Source organism: Alternaria rosae, assembly GCF_020736505.1.
Source record: "Alternaria rosae strain MPI-PUGE-AT-0040 chromosome Unknown BKA58scaffold_1, whole genome shotgun sequence".
In the NCBI taxonomy this organism is placed as follows: domain Eukaryota; kingdom Fungi; phylum Ascomycota; class Dothideomycetes; order Pleosporales; family Pleosporaceae; genus Alternaria; species Alternaria rosae.
Window position 1 is genome coordinate 5,192,197 of NW_025763570.1, and position 20,414 is coordinate 5,212,610.

The 20,414-nt window shown below is 53.8% G+C and overlaps 6 protein-coding genes across 6 annotated transcripts; 5 read left to right on the forward strand and 1 right to left on the reverse strand.

Moving 5' to 3' along the window:
* Nucleotides 1-65: 65 nt before the first annotated feature.
* BKA58DRAFT_397479 (uncharacterized protein) lies at nucleotides 66-2,000 on the reverse strand (the record flags this gene model as incomplete). The annotated part of the gene is made up of 5 exons (XM_046171425.1): nucleotides 66-218; nucleotides 272-866; nucleotides 913-1,642; nucleotides 1,692-1,885; nucleotides 1,936-2,000. The coding sequence occupies 5 exons, from the start codon at nucleotides 1,998-2,000 to the stop codon at nucleotides 66-68; spliced, it is 1,737 nt and encodes a 578-aa protein (XP_046032162.1).
* Nucleotides 2,001-2,399: 399 nt separating this feature from the next.
* Nucleotides 2,400-3,727, forward strand: BKA58DRAFT_34003 (uncharacterized protein). The gene is made up of 2 exons (XM_046168323.1): nucleotides 2,400-3,119; nucleotides 3,166-3,727. The coding sequence occupies exons 1-2, from the start codon at nucleotides 2,514-2,516 to the stop codon at nucleotides 3,355-3,357; spliced, it is 798 nt and encodes a 265-aa protein (XP_046032163.1). The 5' UTR covers nucleotides 2,400-2,513; the 3' UTR covers nucleotides 3,358-3,727.
* Nucleotides 3,728-4,598: 871 nt separating this feature from the next.
* Nucleotides 4,599-7,221, forward strand: BKA58DRAFT_374819 (UTP-glucose-1-phosphate uridylyltransferase-like protein). Its single transcript, XM_046169366.1, has 3 exons — nucleotides 4,599-4,887; nucleotides 5,288-5,383; nucleotides 5,540-7,221. The coding sequence occupies exons 1-3, from the start codon at nucleotides 4,783-4,785 to the stop codon at nucleotides 6,905-6,907; spliced, it is 1,569 nt and encodes a 522-aa protein (XP_046032164.1). The 5' UTR covers nucleotides 4,599-4,782; the 3' UTR covers nucleotides 6,908-7,221.
* A 402-nt stretch (nucleotides 7,222-7,623) lies between these two features.
* Nucleotides 7,624-9,595, forward strand: BKA58DRAFT_397482 (uncharacterized protein; the record flags this gene model as incomplete). The annotated part of the gene is made up of 3 exons (XM_046171426.1): nucleotides 7,624-7,797; nucleotides 7,829-9,447; nucleotides 9,544-9,595. 3 exons carry the CDS (start codon nucleotides 7,624-7,626, stop codon nucleotides 9,593-9,595), a joined length of 1,845 nt encoding a protein of 614 aa, XP_046032165.1.
* Nucleotides 9,596-10,778: 1,183 nt separating this feature from the next.
* BKA58DRAFT_34085 (uncharacterized protein) lies at nucleotides 10,779-15,741 on the forward strand. The gene is made up of 3 exons (XM_046168336.1): nucleotides 10,779-13,894; nucleotides 14,018-14,158; nucleotides 14,206-15,741. The coding sequence occupies exons 1-3, from the start codon at nucleotides 11,011-11,013 to the stop codon at nucleotides 15,645-15,647; spliced, it is 4,467 nt and encodes a 1,488-aa protein (XP_046032166.1). The 5' UTR covers nucleotides 10,779-11,010; the 3' UTR covers nucleotides 15,648-15,741.
* Nucleotides 15,742-18,128: 2,387 nt separating this feature from the next.
* BKA58DRAFT_306209 (solute carrier family 6 protein) lies at nucleotides 18,129-20,402 on the forward strand (the record flags this gene model as incomplete). Its single annotated transcript, XM_046167101.1, has 6 exons — nucleotides 18,129-18,464; nucleotides 18,521-19,005; nucleotides 19,057-19,301; nucleotides 19,360-19,587; nucleotides 19,640-20,019; nucleotides 20,079-20,402. The coding sequence occupies 6 exons, from the start codon at nucleotides 18,129-18,131 to the stop codon at nucleotides 20,400-20,402; spliced, it is 1,998 nt and encodes a 665-aa protein (XP_046032167.1).
* Between the last annotated feature and the right edge of the window lie 12 nt (nucleotides 20,403-20,414).

Here is a 20,414-nt window from a genome sequence, read left to right on the forward strand (position 1 = left end):
GCTTTGAAATCATCTTTTTTGATAACAGCATGAAGGAGAACCCGGGTGCCATCAGGGAGTTGCTTTTAACGTCCCATCCTGATGACACCGGCGTGCACTAGCTTCTGGATCTTGGATCGGATGCTGGGGTTCTTCAGGTGCTCTTGCAGAGCCGCTGGGTCGTCCTTGGCTTGCTGGAGGATGGCTTGCATGACGGGGTCTTGGAGGATGCCGACGATCTAGTTTATGTGTTAGTCATGTTTTTATACATATACTATACGAAATGACATACCTCTGGATCCCGCTGGATGCGCTCCATGGTTTGTTGCTCCGTCTCGCCCTCGCGTGCCGAGTACTGTGCTTGTAGAGCCTTGGTTTCCTGTTGCTGGATCTCGCGTGCATTCTTGCCGTCCTTGTCGTGCTCCATAGCTTCCGCGCACACGTTAATACACTTGTTGTACTCGCGCATGGTGAAGTAGGCTTGAGCTTTTCGCAGGTAGGCTCGGATGAAGTCGGGGTCGCGCTTAATGGCCTCGTCGCAATCCTGTACCGCGGATGGGAACTCTAGCAGCTTGATGAAGCAGGCAGCCCGGTTGGAGTATCCTCTTGGGTCATCCGGTGCACGCTTGATCATCTCAGTGTATGCCTCGACAGCCTCTGGCCAGTTGGACTCCTTGAACTTGGCATTGCCGAGCTCACGGGCCTTCTCGGCCTCTTCGGGGTTGATGTACGACTCTTTCTCTTGCTTGGCCTTGGCCTTTTCTGCTGCACGAAGCTTTGCGAGGACTTCGGGTGTGCGGTGCTCGGTTTGTGCCTTTTGGTAGTATTTGATTGCGTTGGCGAGATCGCCCATCTTCTCGTATGCAGTACCCATACGTGCAAAGGCCCTGCGTGTGTTAGCAGATGGACTGTGTAAAAATGGGCATAGCATACTTGGCGATGATCTTGAAGTCTGCCAGGATCTCGCGACCATACTCGACAGCCTCGTTGCAAGCCTGGATGCAGCCCTCGTAGTCACCCTTCTCGAACTTGGCGGCTCCAAGGTTGGTCTTGTATGCGATGTCCTTGTGTGTCTCCCAGGCCTTGTTGTAGTTCTCGATAGCCTCGTCGAATTGTCGCTTCTTGTAGAACTCGGTGCCCTTCTTCTTCAGCTCGTCCGCCTCAGCCTTTGCCTTCTTCGCAGCCTTGTCCTCTTCAGACTCTTCTGCGGGCTCGGGCTCGGGCTCGGGCTCGGGCGCCTTCTTCGGTTGCTCGGGAGCTGGTCGCGCATCGGGCATATCGACGTCCTCCTCAGCCTCCTTCGCGCTAGCATCGCCTGCTCCTCCAGCACCGGGGCCTTGGCCGAAAGACATGTCGATGCCTAGTAGCACGCTCATGACGGACAGGAAACGAGGGTCCTGCATGAACTGGCCAGCCATGTTCGGGTTCTTCTGTAACTGCTGGAGCTTGCCCATGAACTCTGCATCGCCGAGGAGGGAGGCGGTCTTCGGGTTCGCCGCGAGCTTCTGGATCATGTTGGGGTCGTTGAACATGCCACCGAGGCCTACACCGCTGTCGTTCGCCTCGGCTTCGACTGCGCGCTTGACGGCATCGAGGCCTGACTTTGCTTGAGCATTGCTTGGGTCGAGCTTGAGCGCCTCTTCAAAGGCCTCTGTGGCTGCCACTGTTGGCTGTTAGCGACATTATCTCTCTTAGGAACGCTGTATACATACCCAAGTCACCCTCGCCGTGGAGCGCCGTTCCCTTGCGCCCCCAGCCCTTGGCCCAGTCTGGCTTAATCTCGGTAACCTTGTTCGCATCGTCGAGCGCCTTTTGCCAGTCCTTCAACGAGGCATATGCGCCGGATCGGTTCGAGTAGAGGACGTGATTTGAGGGGTCGAGTTCGATTGCCTGTGAGAACTTCTCGCTGGGATTTGTTAGTAAACTGTCGCTAGGCTGTGTTTGCGGGGACCCTACATGGACTCGGCGAACTTCTTCTCTGCGAAGAGCTTGTTACCCTCTGCTTTTAGTGCGTCGGCCATGGTGAAGGTATTATGCGTGTGGGTGATTCTGTAGTGTGACTGCGAATCTTTTGATACCACGCGTGCGAGGGACAGGCTCTGAATTATAGTTTGATGTGTAGCTAGAATGTTCGATTGCGGAGCTCTGGCGGGAACGTCCGTGCGGCAGACATCTGGAGGGCGCTCGTCATATACCCCACCACGAGCCTCACCCAACTCACTTTCAGCCTGGTGAGTACCATCTGCGCCCTCTTTCAGCCCTGCTCCAGCCCTCTTCGTGCGCAAACCTTCTACATGTCAGGTGATGGAATGAATAAGAAATCGAAGAGGACAATGCATTTGTTCATCGCAAACTCGATATTTGATTAACACGCTTTGTCGACTAGCATAGTTGCTATGTGATCAAACAGGTACTTTGTGCTGACATCTTCAATAAGTTAAACGTGTTCCATACACTTACTTTGCTGCTCGACGATACGCTCTGTCCATCTTGGGACCAACACCGCTCTTCAGACCCACCAACCAGCTTCTGCCATGAGCCAAGTTGTTCGTCAGGCCCAGTGGGAGGCTGAAGTAGCTTCCAGTGGACACTATGACAAGATCATGGTCCAGAATCTCGAGGTCGTCGTGAATGCAGGGAAAGACGTTTGGGGACGTGAGAAAAAGCAGCGGGCCTTGATCAGTGTCACGTTGACGCTTGGAAAGCAGTTCACGTCAGCTTCTTCCACAGACTCCGTCGATGACAGCACTGTTCACTACGGTACGCTCAGCAAGGCGATACAAGCGCGCTTCAAAGATGATTCCATGGCCTGGATGTCGACTGTCGCTCTATCAACTGCTGTCTCTCAATGCGTTCGCGATGTTGCAGGCTCGACAGATGTGTATGCGATCGAGACTAATGTCTGCTACCTGAAAGGCAGTATGTTCGGCGAAGGCGCTGGACACATCACCTCGCGCATTGAAGGGACCGGCACCAGCTCGAACGTACTGTACCTGCACAACGTCCGAATCCCGTGCTTGATTGGCGTCAACTCCAATGAGAGGCTGCAGAAACAGCCCGTGGTCCTCAATGTTTGGGTTGACAACATGGCTGATTCTCGTGTGGAGGGATACCCTCAACTAGAGACTTTCTTATTCGAGGTATGCACAACACAATGTATGCGTGCACACCGACTGACCAGCGCAGTTAATATCTAGCTCTACATTCCAAACGATCGAGAGCCTGCTTGCATGGTTGATCGACGAGCTTAGACAAAGGTTCTTCACAGAAGAGGCGGACCAGAACGCGTGGATCAAGCTGAGAGTTAGCAAGCCTCATGCGGTACCCTTCGCAGATGCGCCAGCCGTCGAGATAACACGACCCGTACGGTCGAGCTAGGGTGGGGTGGTGTTACTAGCAAACTGCCGCAGCGAGTCAAAGCGCCGCCGTGACTGTGGAAACGTCTGCAGGTTTTCTCGACGCCAGCCACGGGAACAGCTAACGACGTCTGTTCCTGACTTATGCTAGGGGAGGTCCGTTAGCGCAACCGGTACCGATTCAGTCTCCACTCCAATAGCTGTCCCTGTCTTACAGCCTGACGGCGTGAAATCGGGAACCGCCAAGCGTCTAAGCTTGTTAGAAGCTTCTGCCATCTCGGTTCTTGGTATCGCGAGTACCTACAGACAGGGCCATTAGGACACCCGAATGATATTCTTGTTGTTGGGAGTATTGCAATGACAGGGTGTAGTCGAGGATTTGAAAGTCGTGTCGATGACAGGCCCGCATAGTTTCAACACGGCTAGGGATGGTGAACATGGGCGTTATTGAGGCTTTTGTCGAGCATGGGCACCGTTGTTTTGTGAATACACCGACTTAGTAGTAGAAGATCCCCCACGTGGTCCAAGCGATGCAGACGTGTACCTGCGCCACTGCCACTTTCCACTTCTGCAGCCACTATCTTTCACTTCAGGTCGCTGCTCCGCGCTATGCAGATGCAAAAGACCTTGATCACCCGAAACCCCGCTGCATTTCGCCTCCGCGTTGCATCGCGCAGTCGCCACTGTGGAAAAAAAATGCAACTTTCCCACCTGGGGAAGATTGTTGGGGAGCAAGTCGGAAGAGCGGTCTCGGGGCGACGTCAAACTGACTGCAGACCCCTGCTAGCGCGGCGGCCAGATGAGGGGCTTTTCAATTTATCGACATAGCTCTCCGAAAAGTTATTCAACAATTGTGCATCGTGAGGTCGAGCAGATAGGCGGCCGCGCAGCCATTCGATAGTCACTGTTGATTCGGGCAGACGCGGGATGGTGTGAGGACTTGGAAGTGTAACCTTTGTGAAGCCACGATACAGTAACGTGGTCAGATCTGAGTGAGAGCTGAGTGAGAAGCTGGGTGGAACAGCTCGAAGGCTGTAATCTGATACCAGAATAGCCTGGCTGAAAATAGCTACTAACTCAACCATTATACAGGAGGTGTAATGGCTGCACTGGTGGTGTGAAAACAAGTATCAAAACTTCGTCGTGGGCAGGAACTATTGGTGGCGTGGCTGTTGCCATGCAGAGATGCTGCGGTCGTAACTGCCCTTCTAGTACTTGAGCGGCAATGACCTGCATGTATAAAAGGCAAATTCACACCGTCTCTTCACCATCCCCATCAAACCCCGAGCCTGTTCTCGTTACCAGGCCGTAGCTTGTTCTCGACTTGCCCCACGTTCAACGCCAAGCGCGACCCATTGCCTTTAAGGAGACCAGCTCCCCAACACTTGTTGTCCCCTACACCACTCTCTCCTCACGGGACAACCTCTTTTCTCCTCACAACTACACGATGGCATCTCGCGCGATTCCTTCTCACTTGAAGCCCTCCGCTGCTGAGGGCGGCGAGGGTGGCTTCTCATCCCAACGCCATCACGGCAAGTCGCAGTCCCATGTGGTAAGTAATCTTTCGCTCTGTTTCTGCAGTTTCCCGGCGTGCGTCTTGCTTTTTTCAGTGCTGCGTACCTGCATTGGTTTTGTTGTACAGCGAACGCAGCTATCCTCACCGCTTCCCGTTGTCTCGACATGGGTTATAGTGGGGACCGAGGAGAGCTGGCATTGAGTTGGCAACGATTGCTGGCCGATCGCAACACGCCGCTTAACCATAGGTCAACGCGATTACCTGCGAGAGGATTAGGTGATCCATCAGAATTGGTGTTCGCTGTCGTTCTGAAGAGTTCACCCCGCATTCGCATCGCCTACTCCCCGCGGGAGTGATGTCGTGGTGACAACACGTACCGTCTCAATACCTCCAACTTCTCCAAATCGATTTCAATCAACTAACGACAACTTTACAGGCTTTCGAGAACACATCCACCAATGTCGCCGCCTCGCAAATGCGCAATGCGCTCAACAAGCTCGCCGACACCGTCACAGACCCCGCTGAGAAGAAGGTCAGTCGCAATCCTTCTACACCCTTTCCGTCACCATCTGCAACCCATACATCTCAATACACTTGCCCGGGGTAATCCCGCAACTGCAAGCTATCGGCACGTTTGGAGGGGCACTTGTGAGATGCGTCATTCTGAGCGTATACTGACCCACTACAGTACTTCGAGACGGAGATGGACAACTTCTTCGCTCTGTTCCGCCGATACCTCAACGACAAGGCCAAGGGCACTGCCATTGACTGGAACCGCATCGCTCCCCCGAAGGCCGAGCAGGTCGTTAGCTACGATGAGCTGGCCAACACCGAGGCTGTCGAATACCTGAACAAGTTGGCGGTTGTCAAGCTCAACGGTGGTCTCGGTACCTCCATGGGTTGCGTTGGCCCCAAGTCCGTCATCGAGGTCCGTGATGGCATGTCCTTCTTGGACCTGTCAGTACGACAGATCGAGTACCTCAACCGCACATACGATGTCAACGTGCCGTTCGTCCTGATGAACTCGTTCAACACCGACACCGACACTGCCAGCATCATCAAGAAGTACGAGGGCCACAACATCGACATCCTCACCTTCAACCAATCAAGATACCCCCGTATCCTCAAGGACTCGCTCCTGCCCGCTCCCAAGGAGAACAAGTCCGACATCGCCAACTGGTACCCCCCTGGTCACGGTGACGTTTTCGAGTCTCTCTACAACACCGGCATGATCGACAAGCTCATGGACCGCGGTATTGAGTACATCTTCCTCTCCAACGCCGACAACCTGGGTGCCGTTGTCGATCTCCGCATCCTCCAGCACATGGTCGACTCCCAGGCCGAGTACATCATGGAGCTGACAGACAAGACCAAGGCCGACGTCAAGGGTGGAACCATCATTGACTACGAGGGCTCCGTCCGTCTGCTTGAAATCGCCCAGGTTCCCAAGGAGCACGTCAACGAGTTCAAGTCGATTAAGAAGTTCAAGTACTTCAACACCAACAACATCTGGATGAACCTCGCGGCCATTAAGCGTGTTGTTGAGGCCAACGAGCTTGCTATGGAGATCATCCCCAACGGCAAGTCCATCCCGGCCGACAAGAAGGGCGAGGCCGACATCTCCGTTCTCCAGCTCGAGACCGCTGTCGGTGCCGCCATCAAGCACTTCAAGAACGCACACGGTGTCAACGTGCCCCGAAAGCGCTTCTTGCCAGTCAAGACCTGCTCTGACCTGATGCTCGTCAAGTCGGATCTCTACACTCTGCAGCACGGCCAGCTGGTGATTGACCCCAACCGATTCGGCCCTGCCCCCCTGATCAAGCTCGGCAGCGACTTCAAGAAGGTTTCCAGCTTCCAGTCCCGCATCCCCTCCATCCCCAAGATTGTCGAGCTTGACCATCTGACCATCACCGGTCCCGTCAACCTTGGCCGTGGTGTCACCCTCAAGGGCACTGTCATCATTGTTGCGACCGAGGGCTCCACCATTGACATTCCCCCGGGTTCTATCCTCGAGAACGTCGTCGTCCAGGGTTCGCTCAGGCTACTCGAGCACTAGAGTGGTTGTCGACATTTTCTTCACAGTTCTTATAGATTTTTTGAGGATACAGGTCTTCTTTAGCCACTGGTAACGAGGGATGACTGCATTGCAACGTACTTGAGCAAAAGACTCAGGCGGTAATGGGGCGTAATAGTCACGCATGTCTATGATTTACGTACTATCATAGACAGAATGCATCTTGAATACAATCCATAATGATCCATTTGTTGTTGCTTGAGTTCATCATACGCTGCGTTTGAAGCTAGCAACATGTGGTTAGTAGTAAGCTAATCTCCAGTATGGAGAAGATCCATGTCAACCCAAAGACTTGACCCATCTGCAGCTTATTACTTCCAAGAAATGGTGCCTGATTGCGGCCTCACGCCATCTCAGCCTTGCGGCCCTACCGCGGTGATGTCAGAATGTCACCAGCCACGCCCGACCTGCGAACAACAACCCCCACCAATCTCCCGGTTCCTGCGCAGTGCAGAGGCGCAGTCGGCCAGTCATCTGCCTATTACATAGCGATGATGCCTGCTGATAGCGGCGAGCAGCACTTGATATAAGCAGCCGTGGCTTCCTGACGCTGTTTGTCGCGTTCCACACGCCTGCATCCCGCGTCGCACGCAGCGGGGTTGACCGACTGCAACCTGACGAGCGTCAGCTCCGAGCATCGAGCCGACGATCTGTATGCCCGAGCACATTTATAGCGATTGCTCCCACATATCGACAGTATGTCACCCGAACCGATGCCACATAACGAGTTCCACGAAGAACGCGCCGCGAACCTAGCGCAAGCGGATGCGGCGCATCGCGAAGCATACGATTACTGGGGTTACCTTTTCAAGGAAGATAAATGCGGGACCCCGTTGCTCGATCGCTTGCTGAAGGGCATTGCCTACGTCATTGTGAGTTGAGTGTAGCTTCCAGATTTCAAAGGGGACAAGTCAAGCTGATGCGCTGCGGCAGAGCAAGAAGTTCGGATCAAGCGACTCGCCTGATCTTACGCCGTCGCAAATCGCAGCCTGGTATCGCAGTGTTGGGGGCGACTACGACGTACTATTCACAGACACACCACCATCCTCTGTCGCATTCATATATCGGTCACTCGGCGCATTCCACAGCCTGCAACCAGCGCCAGACGACGACGGCTACTCGAGTCCAACCATACCTGCGCTAAAGAAGGACGGCTTCGTGACATGGCAGACGATACAGTTACTGTTAGGGCCAGAAGAGCATGTGCCTTTCCTACAGAAGGCGGTGGAGCTGGATGACATACCCGATCTAGAAATGGGAGGCACCTTCCCCAAAATCCTACCAAAGGAGTGTTTCCCAGAGAAGCCCGATGATGCGATGGAGACGTGGTATCAGAGCGTTGCTACCAGGCTTAAGAAGGAAGCGGAGGAGGAGCTAAACGGGGGCAGTGTGGCTGAAGAGCCAAAACCGCGAACTTCGACGGACAGCGAGGGAAATTCAGCTGATGAGAAGTCCGGCGCGTACCGCTACTTTGAAGACCCGCTCTATCGGAATGGAAGACCACGTCCGACCTTCATGCGCCATGTCTCGAAGCAATCCCCACGGCCCGGAGATGACCATGGAAGGCCTGGGGCTATTATCTCAAGGGTGAGGCATATGCTGAACCCTTTGAGTACTAGAATCGCCGGAAAGAGGAATGTCCCAGGCCGCACCGGGTATGGAAGTGACGAGTACTCAGATGAAGATGCCACACCCATTGCGCCCGTTCCTCAACCAGGTCCTCGATACTCTGCCCACAAGCGTCCACACCCACCACGACGCGAACCCTCGTTATCAACAACAGACTCCGACTCCGACCCAGATCGCCCATCTCCCCGGCGACAAAATCCCGTACTGCGTACCCATCGATCTCACGAGCCGCCCATATCGCAGCCAGGGTATTTCCCTGCCTACAATGAGGCGCGCCGCTACTCAAACCAACATGATCCAGTCCGAGTGTACGAAGGAACTTCAACAGCAACATCTCCCCAACACGCATATATACCAACTCAATCCCCACTCTTCGCAACTCAAGTCGCGCAAGCCCAGCGCGAAGCACAAAAACAACAATACTACCTTTCGCGCCCCGTCATGCCCCCACGTACCAGCTACAGACCTGTCCCATCCAACAGCGTGCGATGGGGTCCCCAGACCGTACACCCTGTAAGTCCACCTCGCGACGCCGAACCACCTTATATCCGTGAGCGCGAACGGGAACGTGATCGCGATAGGGAACGCCATCATCGCGACCGCGACCCTTACGCCATGGGCAGCGGTGGCAGCCGTTCCCATCGCCGCCATTCGGAAGACGTCGAATATCCGCGGGAGCGTACACGTGATTCAGCCCGGACACGCAGTCATGATAGAGTGAAGGATGAATGGGATGATCGCCATGATCGCGAGAGAGATAGGGATAGAGAACGCGACCGCGACAGAAAATCCTCCAGCTACGACGACCGAGACCGAGACCGAGATAGATCAAGAGACGACAGTCGCGAACGAGATCGAGATCGAGACCGGGTGCGAGATCCCCGCGTGCATAGGTATGTGTCTGGGGTGCAGGACGGTGTGTCTGGCCGGAAATATCCTGTCGGCTAGTTTGCTTAGTGGGATTTCATTTACTAAAAATTTTGTTATAGCAGGAGTCAGAGTGTTAGGGGCCAGTTTATGAGGCTGCTTAAGGAATTTTGAGCAGAAACGGGTTATGAAGTCGGGTCGGTTAGTGGGTTCTCGAACGGTTTCTTCAACCCATCGGCTATGCCGTGTGGGTGGTGATGACAGGGTTTATGGAGTTGGGTGAATTGGTCTGGATGATCTGTGGCGTAGGGTGGGTCGCATTCAGCTTGTAAAATGCAACTCTGACGATGCACATGTGGTATGACAAAGGCCGCTAGTAATACATAGACGTGGTATCGAATTCAATACACTGTGTGGCACATGAGTATGAGGCTTGGCTGCACCTGCATATGACGGTCAGGCTTCACGGTTGTTTTCCTATGCAGGTATTGCAGTAGTCTTCGCTCTGACAAGTTGCGGTAAGACCCGAGACACCTGTTCAGTTTCTTCTTTGTATAAGGTGGAGGAAATGTGCTCGGAGATGATAGGGCAGCGTAACAGTTTCCCAAGGATGGCAGACGCTGCGGAGCCACGCGTTTTGGTGTGCGGGATGGATGTGGTGGAGACCATTGACGTGCCGGATCGACGTACAAACCTCGGGAACAAGACTGGAATTACTAGAGCATAACCACTCTAATCGTAGAGAAATGAAGATACCAATAGAGCAAGTAGAAGCCGACAGTAACATTATGTTGTTCTATGTAGATATGTCATCACCGTGTAGCCTACAGAGACCTGCCGAGTTTCTTGTATGGGTGCGACGGGTTGCTCAAGATAGTGCGGAGGCGCACGTTTGGCACCATTTAGCAGTGCGGGATGGACCCTGAGCTACTGATTAGCCAAATCAACAGGAACACCATGCGAGCCCTGCAGACGAGTAGTGTCACGATAGACGGAATCGTAGACGGGGTTCTCATCATCGGCGCGCGACTGGCTGACGGCAGTAGATTAATGGGAAAACAGCGGAATGGTTCTTGTCGCTGATTACGCGTGGATCGCTATGTCATAAGCGTGGCTGTGCAGGGGAGCTCGGGGATCGCCGTGAGGGATGCTAGTCATCGTTCGACGGAGCTGCTAACCAACACCTCTCACGAGCTCCTGATTGCGAGTAGGACCGCTTGCGCGTTCCAATATACTACGTGAACCCTGAACTTAGTCATTCCTTCGGCCTTTCCTTTGTTTTTTTCTTCCGTCACTACCAACAACCAGGAATTACTTCGGCGAGTTAGTGCCAGCCATCCGCGTACAGCTGCAGTATCGCTAAAGCATAGCTGCCGCCGTCTACCAAGGAAAGCTAACCAGCCAAACAGCAGGTTTCCAGAACCCCCAACATCACCCAGCCGCTCGCTCTATCTTCTGCACTCACCTTCCTGGGGTTTCTCACCTAAGTCACGCCCCTCCCTCGATCGCGAGCGTCCAATTGCACGCCAGTCCATCTTGCAACTGCAGCGCAACGCCAGCGGGTCGGACCTCCGCTCCACATCGCCGACATGGCTACCGCATCGCGTGAATCCGAGCTGAAGCAGCAAGGTTTGCTCGACGCCGCCAAAGACCCCAATTCCTCGATTACGGCGAACCAGGCGGAGAAATCCCTCGTTGATCAGGCGCAAGCGGGCGGCAGCGCTGCCTTTCAATTTGATCCCGACGCCAGTCCTGAGCAGAAGCGGGCGCAGGCACGAGCGCGCGTCCCCGCAAACTTCCATCACGAGCGCAACAAGAACGCGACGGCCCTCGTATCGGATGCCGACGATAATGGCCCAGGCGAATACGACCTCCCCTCGCCCACCAAAGCGGGCGCCATTGAGACACCAGAAGAAGCCAAAGCAAATGGCCACGCGCCCCAAAAGCTCGACGAGGATGAGCGGTGGGAACGAGTTGGATGGGCGCCGCGATTCGGCATGCCGGGCTCCGAGAACAAGGAGGAGGAAGAAGCCTCCCTGGCCGACCACCAGACATGGTTGGAAGGCAGGATAGAGGACAAGTTCTTCGGCGACTGGTACCACAATACGGGCATCATCATCTTCGCATGCTTGAGCTCGTGGGTCGTCGGTATCCTCGGCGGTGGACTGGGCTGGATCATGATCTTCATGGCCGTCTGTGGCACCTACTATCGAACCTCGATCCGTCGCGTGCGCCGCAATGCGCGGGACGACCTCAACCGCGAGATGGCCAAGAACAAGCTGGAGACGGATACGGAGAGCTTGGAGTGGATCAACAGCTTCCTCGTCAAGTTCTGGCCCATCTATGCGCCTGTTCTGTGTGACACGATTGTAGGCACTGTGGACCAGGTTCTCTCGACATCGACCCCGGCGTTTTTGGACAGTCTGAAGATGAAGACATTCGTCCTGGGAACGAAGCCTCCGCGATTGGAGCACGTGAAGACGCACCCAAAGACACAAGACGATATCGTTCTTATGGACTGGAAGTTCAGCTTCACCCCCAATGACGTAGCTGATCTTACCGCGAGGCAGATCAAGAACAAGATTAACCCGAAGATCGTCCTAGAGATCCGCATCGGAAAGGGTCTTGTCAGCAAGGGTCTGGATGTTATCGTAGAAGACATGGCCTTTTCCGGTCTGATGCGCTTGAAGTTCAAGTTGCAACTTCCGTTCCCTCACATCGAAAAGGTCGAGATGTCTTTCCTGGAGCGCCCAACCATCGACTATGTCTGCAAGCCTTTGGGCGGAGAGACGTTTGGTTTCGATATCAACTTCATCCCCGGATTGGAAACTTTCATCATGGAGCAGATCCACGCTAACCTGGGCCCGATGATGTACGACCCCAACGTGTTCCCCATCGAAATCGCCAAGATGCTTGCGGGCAACCCTGTCGATCAAGCTATCGGAGTCCTGCAAGTCCACTTCCACGGTGCTCAAGGCCTCAAGAACCCCGACAAATTCTCTGGTACTCCTGACCCCTACGCCACGGTTTCCATCAACAACCGCAACGTTCTTGCGCGTACCAAGACGGTGCACGAGAGCGCCAATCCCCGCTGGAATGAGACAGTCAACATCATCGTAACTTCCCTGAAAGATTCGCTCACCATCAATCTCTTCGATTACAACGACATCCGGAAGGACAAGGAGCTCGGCACTGCTACGTTTGCGCTTGAACAGCTAGAGGAGATCCCTGATCATGAGAACATGCAGCTAGAGGTCATGTCAGGAGGTCGTGCTCGAGGTCTTGTGACAGCGGATGTACGCTTCTTCCCTGTTCTTGAAGGCACCACGCTGGAAGACGGCACCAAGGAGCCGCCACCAGAGTCGCGTACGGGTATTTGCAAGTTCACTGTCGAGCAGGCCAAGGATATGGACGGTAGCAAGAGCATGATCGGGCAGCTCAGCCCATATGCCGTCCTTCTCCTCAACGGCCATGAAATCCACAAGTCACGAGTCATGAAGAGGACAAACCAACCCATCTGGCCAGACGCGACAAAGGAAATGCTCATCACCGACCGCAAGAAGGCTAAGCTGGGTCTGGTTATCAAAGACGACCGCGATCTCGCGGCTGATCCCATTCTTGGTACCTACCAAATCACCATGGATGACATGCTCGAACTTATGGCCAAGGGTCATGAGTGGTACAACCTCGCAGGTACATCAAGCGGTCGCGTGAAGATGAAGCTCGACTGGAAACCAGTTGCTCTGAAGGGGGCCGTCTCCTCCAGTGGTTATCTGACTCCTATTGGTGTGATGCGCATACACTGCCAGAGCGCGCGCGGGCTCCGTAACCTCGAAGCCCTAGGCAAGTCGGATCCGTACGTCCGTGTGCTACTTTCTGGCATTGAGAAAGGCCGAACCGTCGTTTTCAAGAACAACCTAGACCCTGACTGGGATGAGGTTATTTACGTGCCTGTTCACAGCGTCCGCGAGAAGCTTACACTAGAGGTCATGGACGAGGAGAACCTCGGCAAGGACCGTCCCCTAGGACATATCGAGCTTTCAGCTGGCGACTACATCCAACAAGACGATAACGGCGAGTACCTCGAACATGAACAGAAGCAGCCTACTGCAGGAGCTCTCCGATTGGCTGGTTCCTCTCAGCCCAAGGGCACTCTCAACTACACCTGCTCCTTCTACCCTACGTATCCCACATGGGACCCCGAAGAGGACGAGGAGGAAGAAGAGGAGACCAAATCCAACGGCGCTGCCCGGCCTGTTTCTAATGGATCTAAACTCAGCCACCAACGCATTGTATCCAACGCTTCTACCATCGCTAGGTCAGAGACTGCCGGTACCATCTCATCGCTCAAATCGAACGAGAAGGACATGGCCAAGGAGCTCGAGAAGAATGAACTCCAGCAAGCAGAGTCAATTCCTGAAAAGCCGAAGATCGAGAAGCTGAAGCTTACTGCGGACGATCTGCAGCAGTACGGTAGGTTCCATCGCGACTATGAGGATACAGTGGAGTTTGGCTTGTTGAGTTGGTCGACCCTGACTTGCAACCTTACCTCGTATTCTTATATTATACTTACGAGTCTCGGCTAACGCGATGCAGAATCTGGTCTGCTTGTATTCAAGCTTGTCGAAGGAGAATTCGCAAGGACCGGTGGCCACGTCGATGTTATTATGGATGACATGGCGTATGCCAGCTATTCTAGCGCAAAGATCCGGAGCAACAAGATGACTTTCAATGATGGTAAGTTCTACCGAAATGCTAACAATTATCGCGCTAACAAGGATCAGTTGGCGACACAATGATCCGCGAGCTCGACTTTTCCAAGATCACCCTCCGTATTATCGAGCACGTTGACAATGACGGCGACGACCATGGAGATCATGTCATTGCTAAGCTCACAGGAAATACTATCGATACGCTACGAAGGTCTCTACACACGCCCACTCAGTTCACGCTCAAGGACAAGCATGGACGCGACAACAAGATCACGGTCATGCTTAAGTACATTCCTGTCAAGATGCGTCTCGATCCCAGCGAGTCCTTCAACAACCAGGGTACCCTCCGAGTTGATGTGCTCGACGCGGCAGATCTTCCGGCTGCAGACCGCAATGGCTTCTCGGATCCGTACTGCAAGTTCATGCTCAATGACAAGGAAGTGTACAAGACCAAGACGCAGAAGAAGACACTTCACCCGGCATGGAACGAATACTTCGAAGTACCTGTGCGGAGTCGAACAGCAGCTGACTTTGTTGTCAACGTCTACGACTGGGATTTTGGTGACAAGGCCGACTTCCTCGGCAAGTCATCCATTAACCTGGAGATTCTCGAGCCTTTCCAGCAACAAGAAGTTACACTTGCTCTAGATGGCAAGTCCGGCGCCATCCGACTTAGAATGTTGTTCAAGCCAGATTACGTCGTACGATCTCGTCAAGGATCCAGTACATTCTCCGGTACCTTTGCTGTCCCAGGCAAAGTCATCGGCGCGCCTGTCAAGGGAGTAGGTAAAGGAGCGGCCTTTGTCGGTGGCAATGTAGTCCGCGCAGGAACTTTCCTGGGCCGCGGTTTCAAGCGCAGAAAGTCGCGCGGTGAAGCCCCCGACGAAGAAGATCTCGCACGACCCTCCACATCCGACCGTCCCTCAGCCGACACGCCCATGATCTCCATCGAAGGCGAGCCCAACACCCCCACAAAAGACGCAAACAACCATAACCGCCACCGCAGCTGGGGCGCACAAAGCTTCCACAGCCGCTTCGGCGATAACGCCGGTCCCGGCGGCGCCGAACAAGGCACTGCCAACATCACTGTCCTCTCCGCCGACGGCTTCCCTCCCGGCACCAACCTGCGTGTGCACATCTCGCTCGGCAAAAAAGAAATCCACAAGACCGACCACATCAAAGCGCCCCAAGGCTCCGTCGCCTTCGACCCCTCCGAGGAGAGTTTCAAAGCAAACTGCACAGCCGACGCCTTCTTCAAGCTCGTCGTCAAAGACCACAGTAAATTCGGCCGAGACGAGGAGTTGGGTGAGACCCAGTTTACCATCTCAGACCAGGGTAGCGGCGCAGAGCAAAATGTTGGTGTGGGCAAGGGTATGGTGTCGATACGTAGCAGCTTCACGCCTAGTGAGGTTGGAGGCAGTCCGAGTGGAAGCGTGAGTCCACGACCCAAGACGGCCGAGCGGAGAGGACTGCTCAGGAGGGATCGCAGTACGACGCCTAATCCTGGGGTTTAGAAAGCGCTGGCCCCTTTGGGCAGATTGAGAGGCTTGAACAGGAGTCGGGTTGGTTCCGCGAGGGGCGAGATGGGTAGTGGAAGACGGCAAACGGATGAGGTGGATGGGGGTGGGGGTCGGGATGGAGATGGTGATGCGGGTGGAGAGGAGGAGGATAGGATGGGTGTGCTGAGGGAGTGGATTGAGGATGTTGAGAGGGGGAGAAGGAGTCTTGCGCTCTGATGAGTGGGTAGGGTCGGATGGGATGGGATGGGATAGATTTGGGGGTTCAGCACAAAAGGCTGTTTTGGTTGGGATGGTATGGGGTCTTTCCCCTTTATGTTTTCCTGCTTCTCCTTCCTTTCTCTCCTCTATCCTAGGGTTTCTTTATATCGATCCTAGCTTTTTTTTCCTGTAGCTTCGATACCAATCTTGTTCCATTGCTGTTATGATTTGTTGGTACGTGGTGCTCAGAAGCCATAGTAATGAGTAGTAGAGTCGGAAATAGATGGTTCACATGCTAAATGTCTGCATCAGATGCGTTGTAGACATCGTGCAGGTGGTCGCGGAGTTCCGCCGCATGTTCATCTCGAGACGGGTCCAACAACTGGGTGGGTGGGGGAGGCGGAGGGGAGGTGGAGGGGGGGATGGTGGAAGTAAAGTTATTCGTTGCCTGCTGAGCTGGAAGGGAGCTCTGGGCTTAGGACTCAAGAAAAAATGTATGTCAATTACACGTATGACTATATCTGGGTATGCATAATTATCGAGCAGACATCGAAGAGCTATAAGATCAAGCGTGCAGCACCTCTCAAACTTCTTGTAATCGTCCTTGCCACTGCACTCTCTCAAAGTAACTCTCGCATCACATCTCTACCTAGGTAGCTACCCAAAGTCACCACTCAAAGTCGTTGCAATTGGATCAACAGGAGACAAGCGCGAATACATGAAGAGGCATCACTACATGATACTTGTTGTCTGGTCATGAATCAAATTGGAACTATGTCGACCTTGTGAGTTGTCCGCCGCGTTCTTGCTCCGAGACGGGTCCGAAAACCCCGAAGTCGGCGCTAGCCTCCACTCCCGCCCGCGCGCCCTACGAGTGATCCATCAGGGTCCGTTCTATATAACGGTAGACAGCGCCCCTAACTTTCACAGTTTAGCGATTCTTCGCGATCGAAACAGGTTGTTCGCTCAAATTTCCTAGGATTTAACGCAACATTTCCAAATTTACCTAAGTAGGCACGATGCTGCCTCTTCCACGCCTCTACCAAACAGCAGCACGCGCCCGACTAGCGCAATTACATAAGAGGAGGCACATATCACCATGACAGTTCAGGAAACCATGTAGACTACTCCCGCTTCTAGAATACGTCAAAAGGAGCGACGCTTTGCGAGAACCACCACCATGCCGCAGATAACCGCCGAATCGCGACCGTAGCCAAGCGACCCGAGTCCCTATCATCATTACCAACGCCAACCCCTTCTCATTCAGTCATGAAAGGGTCATACCAACACGTACAACCGTCGGAGCGACTGTACGCCCGACCCAAATCACTGGGCATCCAAGCCGCCAAGGCCAAGTGAGTGCCGCATAGCCGGACACTCTCTGACTGATAGCGATCACTCGGCGTAACCTTACTCCCAGCTGGCTGACCGGCCAGCTATCAATGTAGATGGCTAAGGCGAAAGGGGTTACATGGGTCCTGGCAGACGGGTTTTCATTGTGAAGTACGCGCATTACCAAAAGACACCTGGAAGACGTCCAAATTACTGATGTAGATGCGTCTCGATGGGTCACGTGTGTAACCGAAAACGCGCGCCGAGACCACTGTGCTTTGGCACCAAGACATATCGGACCCCTCGTGGCTGACGGCCAACTCTGGTCCAACTCGCAGTGCATAGACGGATTCCGAGCATTACCTCAGATCTGGATGCGTCGAGCTCTGTCGCGTGCGCCAGCTTTACCGCGCCAAGAACAGTACTTTGGAATCCAAGGATGACTGGACTGACCAGACGGTATCACCACCCCTAGTGGCTGACGCGCCAACACAGGTTCAGCGCCATGTCCGAGATGATTGCACGCCTGGTTCGGAATCGGCAGTGGTGTTGAGTCCTCAGGATGTAACGAACCAACCAATGTAGAGCTGCTGATCACCCAAGACCCGTTGTACCCGAGTGGTAGGGTACGCCCAAGCTAACGGAGCCTCTGCGCAGGATCTGGGGAAGCCTTGGATGCGAGCGCCACACTACTAGTGCTGTTTGTAGAAGGAAGGTGGGCGATTGCTTGGGCTGGGCACATGCTTGGAGAGATAGGATATGTGGCACGACAATCAGATTGTACGAATCTATATACCGGGATCACGCTGCGCAGATCTTACTTTTCGACCTTCACGTTCGTCCTCGCAACTCACTTTCCAGAGTCGTGAATTGACTCCGTCACTCTTCCAGGAGCGACAAACTCCTCTTCTCACATTCTCTACCTGCCTACGCCCAGACGTCAAGATGGCAGCAATTAAAAACATACTCATGAAGCTCTCGCCTGCGGCGAAGAAGAGCGAAGATGGACGCGACATGTTCTCGAACCGCATTCAGTTCGTCCTCTGCGCCATGGGCGGTGCTGTTGGTCTTGGTAACCTTTTGCGCTTCCCATCCGTCGTGTACAACAACTACGGTCTCCAATTCTTCATCCCTTACTTCATCGCCCTATTCTTCGTCGCTTTGCCTGTCCTGGTCCTTGAGATCGCGCTCGGTAGCGTTTACCGTGGTGGCCCAGTGCTCGCGTGGCACAGCAACAACAAGCGCGCTAAAGGCATCGGTCTAGCGGTCGTATTCAACGGCGTAAGTGAATTGACTTGCAACACTGAAGAAGAAATGCTGATGTCGCAATCCCATAGTATGTTGTTGTTACTTACTACGTACCCCTCCTAGCATGGATCATGAAGTACTTCTCCCGCAGTTTCCAAAGCCCTTTGCCTTGGAAAGGCCAGGACCTCGAGGAGTACTTCGCCAACGTCATCGTTGCCAACACAGCCGCAGCTTCCACTGGTAGCTTCAACCCCGATGGCAGTGTCGCTTCGTACACTCAATACGTCGGGACTGGTATGCTAGGAGAAACCGCGGGTTGGGCCATTTTCACTTGGTTTGTCACCTGGTTGTGCGTCTTCAGGGGTGTTGGTATGACCGGACGTGTCATCTACGTTACCATGGGTCTCCCCCTCGTCCTTATTATCATTCTCATCGGCCGTGGAGTATCGCTACCTAATGCTGGAGAAGGCATCAAGCTTTACTTCGCGACATGGCGCACCAGCGCACTCGAGAGCCCTCAGATCTGGCAAGCGGCTTTCGGTCAGATCTTCTTCTCCATCGGTGTTGGTTTTGGGTATGTTTAGTTACACGTCTCAGAAAGAAAATTATACTGACGCATTACTAGATATTTCACATCGTGGGCGTCTTACTGCTCGTCGCACTCCAACGCCGTACAAGATGCTCTTATCATTGGCTTCAGTAACTCTGCTGTTGAAATCATCGCCGCTTTCTCAGTTTTCGGTGTCGTCGGCTATCTGGAAATTGATCCCTCCAGCGGCACGCAGCTCGGTACCTTCGTTACTGGTTTCATCACGTACCCCGAGGCTCTTGCACAGATGCCAGGTGCTCCATTCTTCTCCGTGGTTTTTTGTGAGCTTCTCAGTATCCTCTTCTGAATGAACGAACATGCTAATCGTTCCTCGTGCAGTCTTCACTCTCTTCCTCCTCGGTCTTACATCCGCCTTCTCTCTCCTCGAAGTCATGACTACACTCATCATGGACACGAACTGGGGACGAAAACTCCCACGCTGGGCCGTCTGCACTATTGTAACCATTGTCTCTGCACTCATCTCCCTAATCTACTGCACCGAGTTTGGTCTGCAGGCTCTCGATGCAGTTGACACCTACGTCAACGACGTCGCCCTTTTTTTCACAGGTCAGTCTCCCACTCTAGAAATCCCCCCGAAGCGAACTAAAGTACTTGATAGTCTGGTGCGAAACCTTCGCCGCAACATCGCTCTACCGCTGCCGCGACGTTGCACACCAAGTCGGCTGGCCCGCGTACCTCATCTTCACCTTCGGTTTCGCCGTCGCCCAGGGCCTCGGTATACGCGTCGCTTACGGCTCGACTCCAGGAACCGGTGCTGGCGTTGGTTTCGCCTTCTTCATCGTCAGCTCTTTGATCGCGATCTTCGCTGCCAGAACACCCGCTATCCCCGGCCCCCGCTTCTTCGGCAACAACAAGTTCATGAGCCGCTTCTGGTGGGTCGCTTTCTACCCTGGACACCAGCTTACCAGGGATATGAATGTTACTATTGGAGTGGGAAAGAACTGGAATATTCCCTTTTACTGGGCTGTTATCATGAAGGTATGTCATACCGTATTTCCCCAACTTTCATTCCTGCATTTCGCTGACTTGCCTTATAGTACATCTCCGGTCCCATTCTCGCCATTGTCCTCTCATTCGCCTACCCCAAGTTCACACAACAGCACATGTTCGACCCCATCATGATCTACGGCTTCAGCATCGTGCACCTTGTGCTGCCAACCATCGTTCTGGGTTTGTTGATGCCATCTTGGTTCAACTGGATCATCCCATCCGAAAAGGTCCTTCTCGGTGACAAGCCAGTTGCGCCTCTGGAGACAATTGATAACACAAACACGATTATGGCGATAGCCAGCGAAGAAACTGGAGCTGCACCACCGTATGAGGAGCCTAAGATGATGGAGACGAAGCAGACGAAGGTTTGAGCGGACTTGGTT

Excerpts from the sequence above, each read along its gene's own strand:
- BKA58DRAFT_34003 (XM_046168323.1), top strand. The coding sequence starts at position 2,514 with ATGAGCCAAGTTGTTCGTCAGGCCCAGTGGGAGGCTGAAGTAGCTTCC. Across the intron at positions 3,120-3,165 it reads TAGAGACTTTCTTATTCGAG|TTAATATCTAGCTCTACATT; the intron begins GTATGCACAACA and ends TGACCAGCGCAG.
- BKA58DRAFT_374819 (XM_046169366.1), top strand. The coding sequence starts at position 4,783 with ATGGCATCTCGCGCGATTCCTTCTCACTTGAAGCCCTCCGCTGCTGAG. Across the intron at positions 4,888-5,287 it reads GCAAGTCGCAGTCCCATGTG|GCTTTCGAGAACACATCCAC; the intron begins GTAAGTAATCTT and ends ACAACTTTACAG. Across the intron at positions 5,384-5,539 it reads CAGACCCCGCTGAGAAGAAG|TACTTCGAGACGGAGATGGA; the intron begins GTCAGTCGCAAT and ends GACCCACTACAG.
- BKA58DRAFT_34085 (XM_046168336.1), top strand. The coding sequence starts at position 11,011 with ATGGCTACCGCATCGCGTGAATCCGAGCTGAAGCAGCAAGGTTTGCTC. Across the intron at positions 13,895-14,017 it reads GGACGATCTGCAGCAGTACG|AATCTGGTCTGCTTGTATTC; the intron begins GTAGGTTCCATC and ends AACGCGATGCAG. Across the intron at positions 14,159-14,205 it reads CAAGATGACTTTCAATGATG|TTGGCGACACAATGATCCGC; the intron begins GTAAGTTCTACC and ends AACAAGGATCAG.